The sequence below is a fragment of the Trypanosoma conorhini genome (assembly GCF_003719485.1).
Source record: "Trypanosoma conorhini strain 025E chromosome Unknown Tco_14.4_contig_00011, whole genome shotgun sequence".
Lineage (NCBI taxonomy): Eukaryota > Euglenozoa > Kinetoplastea > Trypanosomatida > Trypanosomatidae > Trypanosoma > Trypanosoma conorhini.
In genome coordinates, this window is record NW_021704096.1 from 68,505 (window position 1) to 81,353 (window position 12,849).

The 12,849-nt window shown below is 58.8% G+C and overlaps 9 protein-coding genes across 9 annotated transcripts in view, besides 12 other annotated features; 1 reads left to right on the plus strand and 8 right to left on the minus strand.

Moving 5' to 3' along the window:
- Tco025E_00508 (uncharacterized protein) overlaps positions 1-21 on the minus strand; it is a gene marked incomplete at both ends in the record, with an annotated part of 444 nt that extends 423 nt beyond the window's left edge. The window contains one exon of the mRNA XM_029367449.1: positions 1-21. This exon is cut by the window's left edge and continues 423 nt beyond it. Coding sequence (XP_029232522.1) covers positions 1-21 — 21 coding nt within the window.
- A 31-nt stretch (positions 22-52) lies between these two features.
- On the minus strand, positions 53-931 carry Tco025E_00509 (uncharacterized protein; the record flags this gene model as incomplete). Its single annotated transcript, XM_029367450.1, has 1 exon — positions 53-931. One exon carries the CDS (start codon positions 929-931, stop codon positions 53-55), a length of 879 nt encoding a protein of 292 aa, XP_029232523.1.
- A 55-nt stretch (positions 932-986) lies between these two features.
- Positions 987-1,024: a microsatellite.
- A 183-nt stretch (positions 1,025-1,207) lies between these two features.
- On the minus strand, positions 1,208-2,362 carry Tco025E_00510 (putative actin 2; the record flags this gene model as incomplete). Its single annotated transcript, XM_029367451.1, has 1 exon — positions 1,208-2,362. One exon carries the CDS (start codon positions 2,360-2,362, stop codon positions 1,208-1,210), a length of 1,155 nt encoding a protein of 384 aa, XP_029232524.1.
- A 106-nt stretch (positions 2,363-2,468) lies between these two features.
- Positions 2,469-2,505: a microsatellite.
- Positions 2,506-2,507: 2 nt separating this feature from the next.
- Positions 2,508-2,531: a microsatellite.
- Positions 2,532-2,625: 94 nt separating this feature from the next.
- On the minus strand, positions 2,626-4,833 carry Tco025E_00511 (uncharacterized protein; the record flags this gene model as incomplete). Its single annotated transcript, XM_029367452.1, has 1 exon — positions 2,626-4,833. The coding sequence occupies one exon, from the start codon at positions 4,831-4,833 to the stop codon at positions 2,626-2,628; it is 2,208 nt and encodes a 735-aa protein (XP_029232525.1).
- A 364-nt stretch (positions 4,834-5,197) lies between these two features.
- Positions 5,198-5,219: a microsatellite.
- A 120-nt stretch (positions 5,220-5,339) lies between these two features.
- Positions 5,340-5,398: a microsatellite.
- A 73-nt stretch (positions 5,399-5,471) lies between these two features.
- Positions 5,472-6,845, minus strand: Tco025E_00512 (putative C-14 sterol reductase; the record flags this gene model as incomplete). The annotated part of the gene is made up of 1 exon (XM_029367453.1): positions 5,472-6,845. One exon carries the CDS (start codon positions 6,843-6,845, stop codon positions 5,472-5,474), a length of 1,374 nt encoding a protein of 457 aa, XP_029232526.1.
- Positions 6,846-6,934: 89 nt separating this feature from the next.
- Positions 6,935-6,962: a sequence feature (A-rich).
- A 38-nt stretch (positions 6,963-7,000) lies between these two features.
- Positions 7,001-7,043: a sequence feature (A-rich).
- A 134-nt stretch (positions 7,044-7,177) lies between these two features.
- Positions 7,178-7,951, minus strand: Tco025E_00513 (uncharacterized protein; the record flags this gene model as incomplete). The annotated part of the gene is made up of 1 exon (XM_029367454.1): positions 7,178-7,951. The coding sequence occupies one exon, from the start codon at positions 7,949-7,951 to the stop codon at positions 7,178-7,180; it is 774 nt and encodes a 257-aa protein (XP_029232527.1).
- Positions 7,952-8,306: 355 nt separating this feature from the next.
- Positions 8,307-8,342: a microsatellite.
- A 61-nt stretch (positions 8,343-8,403) lies between these two features.
- Positions 8,404-8,435: a sequence feature (A-rich).
- Positions 8,436-9,080: 645 nt separating this feature from the next.
- Tco025E_00514 (uncharacterized protein) lies at positions 9,081-9,482 on the plus strand (the record flags this gene model as incomplete). Its single annotated transcript, XM_029367455.1, has 1 exon — positions 9,081-9,482. The coding sequence occupies one exon, from the start codon at positions 9,081-9,083 to the stop codon at positions 9,480-9,482; it is 402 nt and encodes a 133-aa protein (XP_029232528.1).
- Positions 9,483-9,531: 49 nt separating this feature from the next.
- Positions 9,532-9,562: a microsatellite.
- A 188-nt stretch (positions 9,563-9,750) lies between these two features.
- Positions 9,751-9,804: a microsatellite.
- Positions 9,805-9,903: 99 nt separating this feature from the next.
- Tco025E_00515 (cytochrome-B5 reductase) lies at positions 9,904-10,830 on the minus strand (the record flags this gene model as incomplete). Its single annotated transcript, XM_029367456.1, has 1 exon — positions 9,904-10,830. The coding sequence occupies one exon, from the start codon at positions 10,828-10,830 to the stop codon at positions 9,904-9,906; it is 927 nt and encodes a 308-aa protein (XP_029232529.1).
- A 370-nt stretch (positions 10,831-11,200) lies between these two features.
- Positions 11,201-11,248: a microsatellite.
- A 499-nt stretch (positions 11,249-11,747) lies between these two features.
- Tco025E_00516 (uncharacterized protein) lies at positions 11,748-12,849 on the minus strand (the record flags this gene model as incomplete). Its single annotated transcript, XM_029367457.1, has 1 exon — positions 11,748-12,849. A coding segment is annotated over one exon (1,102 nt), but the record flags the coding sequence as incomplete, so codon positions are not given.

Below are 12,849 nucleotides of genomic sequence, written 5' to 3' on the forward strand. Positions count from 1 at the left end.
CCAGTTGAAGTGCGCGCGCATGCCTCGATGTTGGGGATTTATGCGGAGGCAGCTATGGCTTAGTTGTGTGGCGGGGCTCCTTTTTCCACATCGTCCGTCGCGGGGTGCGTCTCATGTTCAGCACACCGCAAGAGGCGGCGGCGGCCGGTTCCTCCTTCGCCTCCGACGCCGCAACGTGGGCCCGCGGCAGCGCAGCGGCGTCCGGGGACGAGGGCGCAGGCTTCTCTGCGTGCACCTCCAGCTGCGCGTCGTTAAATGTGACGAACTTTCGCCGCGGACGCATCGAGAGAAATGAAGTTTCCCCTTCGCCTGTGAGTTCGGCACCGACGGCTGCGTCGTTGGCGGGGAACGGCGACGGCGCCGCGACCGGCACCGACTCACGGCGGAAGCGCACCGTGAAGGGATGGCCCGTGTCATCGCCGTTTGCGTCCGCCGTGGAAAAGGTGCACCGCGCTTCTGCGCCGCGCCGCCGCTGCCGCTCCGTTGCCACATTTATTTTTTGCTTCAGGCTCGCCATGGCGCCGCGCAGCACCGCTGGGGGCAGAAGCTCCTGCGGCGGCTCCTTCTTCTCTGCCGCCGCTGCCGCCGCCGCCGAGTGCAGCGGCACTTCACACGCGAAGAGCGCCCCCACCACCTCCGCCACCTCCTGCTTCGTGCGGTCGAGGAGCTCCGCCGCCCCTGCGTGGCGCAGCCTCTGCTCCTCCACGCGCAGCCGTTGCCCGTTCACCTCCTCGCACGCCTTCGCCTGCTGCTCCGAGAGGCCGCGGACCTCTTCCCGCACCCGTTCCGTCTCGCTTTCATAGTTGGTGATACGCAGGCGCCGCGCCTTCACCTCCTCCTCGTCCGCGTTTGCCTGCGCCTGCACGGCGCACAGCAGGTTGTAGATGTTCTCCGCGGAGTCGCAGGACGGAGCCGGGGAGGAGCCCCGCATCGCGCCACACGCGGTGCTGCTTCCTTCCTTCCTGCCGGCAGCTCACGGCGGAAAGGCAGCCGCAGCCGCAGCCGCAAGCAGCCACAGAAGCAGAAAAAAAAAGTATGTGGGGGACGCCCCCCCCCCCCAAGGGAGCAAAACGACTCGCAGGTGCATCCCAGTAGCAAAACACAGGCGGGCGACGCGCCAGAGTAGGGCGCTGAAACAACGATAGACACTGACTATGCAGAACAGGAAGCAAAATGAAACAGAATGCGATATGAAGAAGCATGCGAGCTACTTGGACACGAAGGTGAGGGAGTCGCACCGCTTATGGAGAACGGCGGCCCCGTGCTCGTCGTACTCCGCCCTCGTGACCCACTCCGAGGCGAAGGAGGTCAAGCTGGCGAGAATTGCGGCGCCGATCCACACACTAAACTTTCGCTCATTCGCCGCCACCACACGGATGTCCTCCGCCACACGCTTGTTTGCCAGTTCTGCCAGCTCTGACTGCAGGCGCTGCCGCATCCCCTTAAACATCGTGTTGCCGCCGGACAAAACGACACTGCCAAGCAGCCGGCGGCGCAGATCGATGGGGCAGGAGTGGACACAATTCATGACGGCGCATGGAATGCCATCATACGGCTTCTCTGCCAGTGTCGGGTTGAAGAGAATCTCAGGGCAGCAGAACCGCGCTCGGCCAACGTGAATCAGCTCACCATCTGGCAGTGTGAAGGGTTCGCCTTTGCTCTCGCCCTCTTCTTCCGCCGCCCGCAGCTCCTCGTCAAAGGAGAAGGATATGTAGCAGAGACGCTCCTTCACTCGCCGTGCCACCTCGCGGTCGGCGGAGGTCGTGAAGGGGCGGCCAAGCTCGTCGCTGAGCAGCTCCATCATCCACTCCGTCAGGTCACGGCCAGCGAGTTCCAGCCGGCGCACCGATTGCGGCATCGTCTGTCCTTCAAATACGGGCACGAGATGCGTTACGCCGTCGCCGCTGTCCAGGACGAGTCCGTCGGTGCGGCCCGCGGAGTAGAGCGTGAGCACCGCCTGAATTTGCACATGAAGCGCCGGCACGCCAAAGGACTCGAAGAGCACCTCCGCCATCTTTTCCCGGTTGCCAATTGGGTTCAGCGGCGCCTCCGTCAGCAGCACTGCCTGCCGCTCCGGCGGCACAAGCAGCTGCTCATACGCGTGCCACCAGACGCGCTGCATCTGATCCCAGTCGGAGACGATGCCGTGTTCCATTGGGTAAAAGTAACGCAGCCCCTTCTCCTGCAAGGCCTCGTCTCCCACGTACACGCGCTGTTTCTCGCTCCTGCCCCTCGTGGGGACTCCAATGAGGCTCGGGAAGACGCAGCGCGGGATCTCCTCCCCAGCAAAGCCGCACTTCATGTTGCCGCTCCCATTGTCAAGCACCACCGCCGGCTCCTCATCCCAGACTGCTGCCTCCATTAACTGGTACGCCTCAGGTGCGGCAATCTGCGCTTGTGCGCGCCTGTGCGGTTTGATGCGGCACAAGGCAGAGATACACCAAAGAGAAGAGACAAAAGCAAAGTCCAATAACTTAAAACAAAATAATAATAATAATAATAATAGCGTGTGTGTGTGTGTGTGTGTGTGTTCGCTCCATTAACGGCAAGAACGTCGCCGCACTCAATTTCACCGTCTATGGACGACGCCACCACATCGCCCTCCCACACGGTGCCACCACTCGTCTATGCAGTTGAGCCACGCCAAACGTCCTCAAGGACGCAGCGTGCTGCCTCGTGGCATGAGAGAAAAGCTTCGTTGCTCGGCTTTGCTCGCCGCTGCCGCAGCAGCGTCGCCACCAAATCCTCCTCGCATCCGGTCAAATCCCCTTCCATCAGCAGCATCTCCTGCAGCACCGCCTCGCACGCAAAGCCCTTTACCTTGTGGGTCGCCATAGTGTAGAGTGCCGTCATCTGCGGCGTCGCCTGGGCGTCGTCCGGCGGTGGGGCTTCCTCAGCCCCATCCTCCTCAAACAGCAACGAGTACGGGAAGGTCAGCATATGGGACGCGAACACGGGTGCGTCGTCTCCGGCGCGAGCCTCCAGCCGAGGACTTCGGTGAAACAACCCACCCCCTCCCTCTCGCACTTCAAACAAAACCGGCGCACGCGGCCCCGCCCCAATAGACGAAAAGCCCTGCAAAAACTTCGTTGGATCCGCCTCATGGGCGCAGTGGCTGTGGGTGCTGCTGTCGTTGTCATCAGTGCAGCAGCTCCCGAGGTTTAATGTGCCGCGCCAGCAATGGTGAAACCAGCCGACGCCGTAGCGTCCCGTCTCCCGCGTATTATCAGTGCCGCTGGAGATAATCGAAAAGAGGGCGTAATGTCCCAAGTCACGGCCCTTACTGCAGGCGCTTGCCTCTGCCTTGACGACGTGGCTGGAGGCAACACACCACGCCACATCTAGAGGGAGGTCAACGGTGTCTGTGTGCCACACGAACGGCGTGGAGGCCGCCGCCTTCGTCTCATGTCGTCCAAAGAGCGGAAAGCAGCTGCAGGAGCCCTGCAGCCTCGGTGGCAAACCCGCGCTGCCGGGCGTGCCATTTTTCCCCAGAAGGGCCGTTTTGGGCGTCTCCTCCTCCAGTCGGTTCATTTCGTACAGTAGACGGTGAAACCACGGCGTGGGGTAAATCGAGGCCGTGCAGAGTAGCAGGTGCGGGCCAAACTCTCGCGTCACCTCCTTCCACGTGCCCTCCGCGCCGCCACCGACTGCCCCCGCGGCCAGCGTGAGTGCGGCCCGCGGCGTCCTGAGGTGCTCGTTGACAAACTGCAGAAGCCGCGCGGTATCCCACAATATTCCCTCGCCCGCCGTGCGGAAGGCAAAGACGCAGCACACGGCGTTGCCGACGCCGAGGAAGAGGAGGTGCAGCACCACCTCGTCCTTCCCGCACTTCAGCAAAAGCTCACATACGTGCATCAGCGGAGCCGGGGCGGATGGGCGCGCCTCGGTGGGCCAACGACACAGCTGGTCAACCGCCACCGCGGCCATCAAGAGTCTATCGCAATGGTCCGTTAGTTGAAAAAACAACGGCGAGGCGCAGAGGAGGCCGCCCATTGAAAACACTGCAACAAATGGGAGTTGATCAAACTTCCCTCGCCAGAGCGAGTGATGCTGCGCGGCACTCTCCTTCACCGCAAAGGCCGCCACAAGTGTGCGGTCAATGACGTCCACAAGACACTTGCAAGCACGCGCGGCGGCGGTTTCAAGCGATTGAAGGTCCCTGCGAATGTGCTGGGGGGTGCCGGCGACGCTGGCGACGCACCCGTGCGACTTCACGCCCGACACCCGACAGTAGAGGAGACTGACAGGAACAGCGTCCTGCGCCACAAAGAAAAGCAGCGCCCTGCGCCGGGCAAATAGCGAGGGGTGCGACGCCGCACGCCGCGTCCTCTGGGAAGGCGCCTCGTCTGAGCCACGCCAATCACTCACGCGTCGCTCTTCCCAGAGCGACTCGTGCGCCGCTGGCAGGCCATCGTACTCCACCACCTCATCGTCCGCGGTGAGGGCAGAATGCGCGGATGTGCAGAGCGCGTCAAAAATAAGGCGTGTGCCACTGTAGTTTGTGCGCCGAACGGCCTCCAGGGCAGAATCGAGTACAACCGTCAACGCCTCACGCGAGGCGGCCGAGCCACCCACGGCGATGGTCACCTCGCCCAGCTTCCCGCCCACCTGCTGGCGCTGCAGCAGCACAAGCACCTCCTCCTCGAGGCGAGGACCGCCGTCACCGTCGGCGCCCTTTGCCGCCGGCGCGGTGCAGCTGCGGAAGCAGTGAAAGGAGCGTGCGTGGACAGGGTAGTCAAACAACTTGTCGATTCCCTCCATGCGAGGCGGGGGGCTAAACGACGGCGCCATGACCCTCAGACCGTTCGCCGCCTCCAGCCTAATCCACGGCATCCTCCTCCCGCTCCCTTCTTCTTAGAGAGGCCAAAAAGAGCCGGTGCAACGTAAAAAAAAAAAAACGGGCGAGGTCAAAAGAAGGTCTCATCCTCAATGCATGCAGAAAATGTATTTGTTTACATCGGCCCAGGGCTCAGGGGCGTTTGCTGTTTTATTTCCAGCGGCCTCCTGGAGCAAGCGGGGCAAGGGCCTTGGTGTTGCCCGGACAGAAAGTTACAAACAAGCCTGCGACCGTTGCGCGCCCAGAGCGTGATACATAGAAAAACCCATGTAGATACACAGGCGGCAGTAAGACAGATCATAAAAAAAGAAGTACAGCAAAAACTCTATTCCCCCCATTTCTCCAGACACTTTGCCAGCTCACGCACACACACACACACACAGAGAAAGAGGGAAGAAAATTGAGGAAGTGAACGTCGGAGTGCTTTGAGTTACCGCCGCAATCCTGCCATTGGCCAGCCAAGCAGAATAAAAATAAATTGACCAGGCAAAAGTGTGCCGTTTTTTTTTTCTTCTTCTCTTATCCTCTCATTCACCGCCTTCCACTTCTCTTTTGCTTCTTTACGCTCCTCTCGTCATTGCGGCAGCGCGTGTGTGCCTCAGCCCGTGGGCCGGCGTCTCCTGCCAACTCAGAATCAGTAAACATACGGAATCAGACGATAACGAACGGCAGTGCAGAATTTTTTCCAGTCCGCGGCACCGTACTTTTCAGCCATTTGGCGCTCGTCCCGCAGTTGACGGTGAATGAGCAGAACGGCGAAGTACACCGGCTGGAAGTACGGCAAGAGTGCCGCCGTGCCCGTCAGCGCAGACCAGGAGAACGTCATCAGCCAGTCCCCGACGTAGTTGGGGTGACGACAGAAGCCCCAATAGCCAGAGATGATGAGCGACTTGCCGCGTGAGGTTCGCATCACCTTTAGATTTGCCACCGCCTTGTCACGCGGGTTCTGACGGAACTTGCTCTTCTGCGAGTTGGCACCGCGGAAGATGACGTAGCCGGCCACAGCGAGCAGGCAGACGCAGGCCACATATGCGTTGCTCGGTCTCACAGGATGATACGCCAAGAACTTGGTTTTGAGCGTGTACGTGAACGGCACCCACGTGAGGTCGCCAAAGCAGAGCATGAAGCCAAACCCGTCGTGCACAATGTCCATCATCGTCAGGTTGCCCGCCTCGAGCAAAAGCCCATCAAAGACGTAAAACGACTCCAGCAGGGCGATGATGACGATGCTGGGGGTGCAGGTGCCGGCCTCCACCGCCTTGGCGACAAAGGCCCAATTCAACACACTCCACCCAATAAGGCCTGGGCGCAGTTCGCACATCAATTTCCAGTCAAGCGACCCGGTTCGGGGGTTTAGTTCGCGCCCCATCCAAAAATCGTACACACGGTTCCCCGTGTTGCCTCCCTCAGAAAGCAGCACCGTCGGTGCCCGGAAGGATGCGACGTAGAGCACAACACTCATAGCCATGGAGATTATAATTGAGGCGATCATGAGCGGCACAAACATCTCCGCCAGGCCCGCCAGGCGAACAATGCCCTGGTAGTGAAGAGCGCCTAGAGCAAGATGAGTCAGAAGGAACACATGCACGGCATTCATGTTGTACACGAGGGTTTCCCCGTTACGCAGCCTCGTCCCCTTCACCCGCGCTCCAAACGGAGCCACGTAGAGCAGTGCATGTAGCAGCAGCCACGCCGCCTCAATCCCAAGTGCAAGGGGAAGTTGAGAAAGAGACGCCCTGAAGGTATCCATGAGTTCCGTATGCAGTGTGTAAACGCCGTCCACCGTGCACTGCTTTTCCCCGCACAGTGTGTTTAGGCCGAGCACAAGGGCCGGGAGGAACACTATCATGGATAGCGCGCCCACGGGGCCGCCCCACTCGTACCCCACCGTTGGCAGGTTGAGTGGAGCGAGCCGCTTCTGCGCTGCGCGCTCGCCAGCAGTGATCGATGCGGCGCGGCGCGGTGTCTTGGAGCGCGACCTGGAGGCCGCTCTAGTGCTCCGCGGCATCTTTGCTTCTCCTCCACCTCTCTGTGCGTTCGTCTATGGGCTTCCTCGCGGCTGCAGCGTTCCCGCACCGCCCAGGCCCGAGGAGCGGGAAAAAAAGAAACAAAAAAAAACAAAGAAGTGAACGAGACAACGCCATCCGTTGCAAAGGAGAGACAGAAAACGAAGCCGAAAAAAAAAGGAAAAGGAAAAGTAAGAGGAGGGGGAGGGGGAGTTTCGGCAGTCGCCTGCCTCTGCTTTCGCGGCAGGCGCACACACATGCGGGGGGAAACACACCACCGCGAAACGACGGCGTCGACTCCTCCTCTTTTACTCCCGCAGGCCCCTTACTCGCCTCACTGCACAGCGACGCCTGCGTCCGACACCACCACCGCAAGCCCGACAGCAACGAGAAGGGCGCCCACCGCCCACGTCGCAGTTACCGCTTCGCGGAAGACGACGAAGCCAAGCAGGGCACTCACCGCGAAGTTCATTCCGGTGTTCACTATTTGGCAGACCGGTGTGGGGCCGCACGACAGCGCCTTAAGGTACCAGCGCCACATCTGCGCCGTGAAAAAGACATTTGCAGCTAATAACAGTCCCCGAATGCCAAGCAGCGCCGCGCCCACCCACCGCGCGTTCTCGTCGCGTACATTCACCAAGGCAAGCAACGCTGCGGCGACGGCGATTATTGCCCTCCTGCTGCGTTCCGCCACGGCGAGTTTTCCCGCCACGGCGGACAGTGCCCCAAACGACCCTGCCAGAGAGGCGTAGAAGAAGAAAACACGGCTCGTCGCCGGCGGAGGTTGGCGTTTCTCCTGAGACTGCGAAGAGCCGCGGCGTCTCACTGAAGCCGCTCCTCCACCACGCGGTGATGCCGGCCCCTGCTGCCTCATGTGGCTTCTAACACGCATTCCCCCACCCAGTCCAAAAGGCGCCAGCAGAGGATAGAGGAACAAAACCGGAAATAAGTGCAGACACCGCAGAATGCGCGCCTGTACGACGCGTTGTGGGACACATTCCCAGAGAAAAAGTGGGAAGGGCCCGACAAGGGATGGGAAGGGAGGTTGTGTGTTGATTCCGTGCGCCCAAAAGTACCCAAGTAGGGAGTGGATTTCTCCCGCGCCCATGAAGCGACGGAAAAACAAATTCGTGCAGCACAATTTATTATAACCGAGCTCCCTGGGAGCTCACAAGACGGTAGTCTGTAGGGGCTCGCACAACCGCCGGATACCCCGCCGCGTGGAAAGGCGACTGCGGGGGGGGTTAAGTTGGGGAAAACAGAACTGCACTTGCAGCCCTCCAGCGCGTTATATTTGTAAACACAAAATAAGCGGAAAATAAGTGGTGTGGTTAGCCAAAACGCAGCATTATTCCCCTGGCCGCATCTGGTCGCACATTCGTTCCACATGCCTCTACAAAATCAAAGCAAAGGGTATTCTTCTATTGCACTCTCTCCCTAGCTCTCTCTTGCGTTATTGCTAGCTCTCTCCCTTTCTCTCTCTCTCTCTCTCTCTCTCTATCACTCGCTATATGTGCACATCGCATTGCTTTGCCCTTTGCCGCCCCCTCTCCCCAGCAGAAAAAAAAAGCAAAACAAAACAAAAAATACAACTAGAGTAAGGATTGTTATTTTTTTAAGAAAAAAAATGTGATCGGGTCCACCATTGCAGCATGGTCTTTTTTTTTTTTGTCATCAACTTTCTTCGCCCCGTTTTTATTCCCTTCGTCTTTTTTTTTTCCTTTCCCTTCACTAAATACATGTCTTCTCACACCGCAGCCTCACGTGCCTACGCCATTCATTTACGTACGCATGCAAAAATGCACAAGTCCCTTGTTACTTTGTGTTCCGCCCTCCGTTGCCCCGCCCCTCACACGAGCACGCGGGGAATTTTGACGTCCTTCGCACGGACTTCCCCGACCCGCCGCGCATTTTTTTCTGTTTGTTTTTTATTGCCTGGTGCGTGCTGTAGTCTTCCCTGTCCTCCTCACGCAACTCCGCAAAGCACAGGCACACGCGCCCGCACGCACATATCTCCCTGCCGCTGTACGTGCAAAGGCACTGATAAATACGCAACCACGACCCACGCCCCTGCTTCTGCTTTCGTCTTCCCGGATGAGCGGCAGATCGGCAATGACGGAAAGAGCAGGAGCAAAAACAAAAACAAAAAAGATGGGAGAGGGAGGCGACGGAAGGACTGCCCCCTTCGGAACACCGAGTGGGAGTGGGTCCGCGGGGGGCAAAAATAGAAACGGCCGATGAAAGTTGTCGTTCCTGTGCTGCTGGTGTGGAAGAGCAAAGCAACACACAAGTTAAATCTTGGACGATACAATTTCTTAACGTTGTCTGGCCCATGCAATGAGGCCGGTGCAGCGTCTTCAAGCGACCGCGTCACGATGGAAAAATGTAGCGGCCCCCTCCTCCTCCTCCACCTCGAGGGCCCCGAGACGTCGCTTATCGTTTTATTTTCTCCAGTGATAAGAGCAGTGTCCACTGCAGCCCTGGTGCTTCGCCCGGAAGTCTGGGAACGCACGCCGTCGCTCCGCGTCCTCCGCGAACGTCACACGCCGAGCTGCACACCAACGCCGGCGGCAGAGGCCGCACGCCAAAACTGTTTCGCGAAACAGGGGGTTGTGGGACGAGCTTCTGGCCACATATGACCCCTGCGGAGGAGAGCTGGTGGTTTGAGCGAAAGCATCGCATATGAACCCGCCAGCGCCGCCGCCGCCGCCGTCGTCGCGCAACGGCCCCGTCATGCCCGTATTCACCACCGGCAGCGGGGGCCAGACGTGGGACGCACGCTGTTCTCCCACACACCGCAAGGCTGAAGCAAACGAAACGATTACCAGTAGCAGCAAAAATAAAGGCATCCCTCCGTTCGAATGCTAATCGTCAACTCATTCTTTTTTTTTGTTCATTCGTTCTATATTTCCTTCGTTTCTTTTTTTCCGCCTTTTTTCTTTTTCCTCCTTTGCTTTCCTTCATCTCCCCTTTTCCCAGCCAATGATCCCTATATGCACATACAAACCGTTTGGGTTACCCAAGCGCCACGGTGCCGCCCTCGTCGCTGGAGCGCTGCGCCTAGAAGCGGTACACCATGTCTTTTGTGTAGCCCAGCCTGCCGAGGATGCCCTCCACATCCGCCACGTTGTTCAGCACTGTCGCTGCCGGCTGGTACGCCAGACCACCGCTCATAGCCTTTAGCACTGCCTGCGGCGAACCAGCAATGTGAGCCATCATCCCATCGGGGCCGCACACGAGCAGTAGATTTTTCAGCGAGGGCTCCGGCATCGTCTCCCGCACCAGTTCCTCCGTGATGTGTCCAACGAAGCCCGTGTAAGGGGATTCCGGGTCGTGCAGTGCATCTACGACGTAGTGCACCTTGAAGCGATGGGAGTTTTCCCGAGCCAACTTGTCAATCAGGCCCTTGAGCAGAATTTTGTTCTCAGATCTATTGGCGAAGAGCAAGGAGAGTTGCGTTGTGTCGCCGGGGGTGTCCAGTGAGGCATTCAAAAACTGTAGCAGCGGGCATAGGCCAGTACCCCCACCAATCATGCCAACCTTCTCCCACGCATTCTTCCTGTACTTTAGCTTGTACTGCACAATACGGAAGAGGAGGCTGTCGCCGACATCCATTGAGAAGAGATGTTCTGTAAAGCGGCCATTCACCTGTTTCTTGACCAATAAGTCAAAGTAGCCCTTGGCCCCATTATGGGTAATGGGGGTGTAGAAACGCATAGGCCTGTCTACAATGTTGGCGCCCTGTTTAAAGCAACCCTGCAGCGTACTGCATGGTTGCAGGTCAAACTCCATTTCTGGCTTTGGTAGGAGGAAGCGGAAGACGGCGACGTCCTCCGCGAGGTTAATCACCTCACCGAGCACAAACGGCTTAAATTTTGTATCAAACACGCTTTCTTTTCCGCACTGCGCCACGCGGGTAGGCGTGGCGGCGTAGGATTGAAGTGCCGCGCCAAGGAAGGCGGCTGCGCCGAATGCAAGGAACTTCATTGCTGTTGTTTGTCTTTGCAAGGTACAAACTTGGATGGCCCCAAAGCACGCACTGATGCTCTTTTTTTTTCCTTTTTTCGCTCTTTTTCTCTCCACACGCTCGTCCAGCCGGGCGGGAAACCAACGACAGCACGCGGAGGAGGAAACTGGCGTGGAGGAGGCGCAAAGAAGGAGGGCAGTGGCGTGGCGCAGGAGGTGACAGCGTCCACGCAGAGGAGGAACAGACGTGGGAGGGAGTCTGAAGGGGAGCGAATTACAAAAATAACGGCAGCAGCGGCCGCAGAAAAAAGAGGTGGGGGCCGTGCGGATTCGTTCAATAACAAGTGCCTTAAAGTATCCCCGTCCTTGTTGTCGCACCTCTGCTCCTACCCTCTTGCCTTTCTTCTCTTCTCTTCTCGTCCTTTCCTGCCCTCTCTTCCACTCCCTCTTAATGTATACGTGTGCATATGTACGCATTTTTCTCCCTTCCTTGAATCCTCAGAGTTCTGTGCACGCGCTTCCTTCACTGGCGCGCCGCGTTTGGCCTGCAAGCCCCGGCCAGTTCGTCGTCCTCATTCCTTTCCCCAGCACACACTCTCCTTTCGATTCCCTCGCCCCCACCGGCAGCAGAGGCCCCGAGTTCACTGACCGCACCGAGGCCTCCAACCCAAACTCACGTTGCCCAGTGCGGCCCCCAACGACCCACATCGCTTCCATGAGCGCCAGCCACCCACACACACACGCAAGTATATATATATATAGGGAGAAAGGGAAAGCGACAGCTACGCATGTTACTCTCCGCCCCTCACTGCGTTGCCACTCCAAGCCTCTCCTCACGCCCTGCAAGAAGACAAATGGGGGGCAAGTTAAGCGGAAGCATAAAAGAGAGAATGCAATCAAAGACGTGTGCCGTCATGCTTCATGTCGGACCGTTATGGCTACAGAGAGGGAGCCTTTCCCAGAAGCAAGTCAATCTCTGACTCTAGCTCTTCCGCCTTCAAGGAGCACTGTTCTAGCGCGCTCAGTTGGCAATCCACGAGCCCCGCCACTCTCTCCAGGTCATCGCACTCCCGCAGCTGCCGGAGGGAACGATTGTGTTGGCCCACGCTTTGCGACAGCCGCAGCCTAAACGCCTCTACCTCGTCAAACAGGCTAATCACCGACGTGTAGGTCGCCTCACGTTGTTCGTCTAACTTTGTGAAGCTTGGCTGCACCTTGGCGTAAACGGGCTGAACGGAATCCTCCACACGCTGCATCATCGTGGCAATGGCCGCTTGTTTGCTCTTCAGCTCCGCCAACTTTTGCTTCGACGCCTCCGCGGTGCTGAGGGCACTGTCCAAATGGGAAATGTAGGCCAAGATATCATTCCCACGATCAATAATTTGACGGTCACGGAGGAGCATATGCTGCGAGAGCTTCTGAAACTCGCGGTAATCCTTCGCAAACTTCTTATCAAACTGGGCCAAGATGGAGGAAAGCGACTTTCCCTTCAGCTCCTCGGCAGCGGGCTTGCGCGCACACGCGGCAGCCTCCTTCGTCAGAGCAGCAGCCGCATTGCCCACAGTGCCCGCCGCTCGGCTGGGTGCGGCGCATCCGCTCGAGGTACTCTCCCCCTTTACAGTCGATCCACCGAACCCGAATCCGGAGGGGCCAGCGGCAGTAGAGGAAGAATTAGCAGCGGCAGATGCATTCGTGGGGATCCCTGCGGTTTGCGCCGCTGATGACCCAAAACCAGCAAAAGCACCCGCCCCGCCACTGGTAGGAACGCTAGCGGAGGCGCCCCTCGCGCCAAAGCCACCAGCACCGGGCGCCGAAGTGTTCGCTGCAGAGCCAAAGCCACCAGCACCGGGCGCCGAAGTGTTCGCTGCAGAGCCAAAGCCACCAGCACCGGGCGCCGAAGTGTTCGCTGCAGAGCCAAAGCCACCAGCACCGGGCGCCGAAGTGTTCGCTGCAGAGCCAAAGCCACCAGCACCGGGCGCCGAAGTGTTCGCTGCAGAGCCAAAGCCACCAGCACCGGGCGCCGAAGTGTTCGCTGCAGAG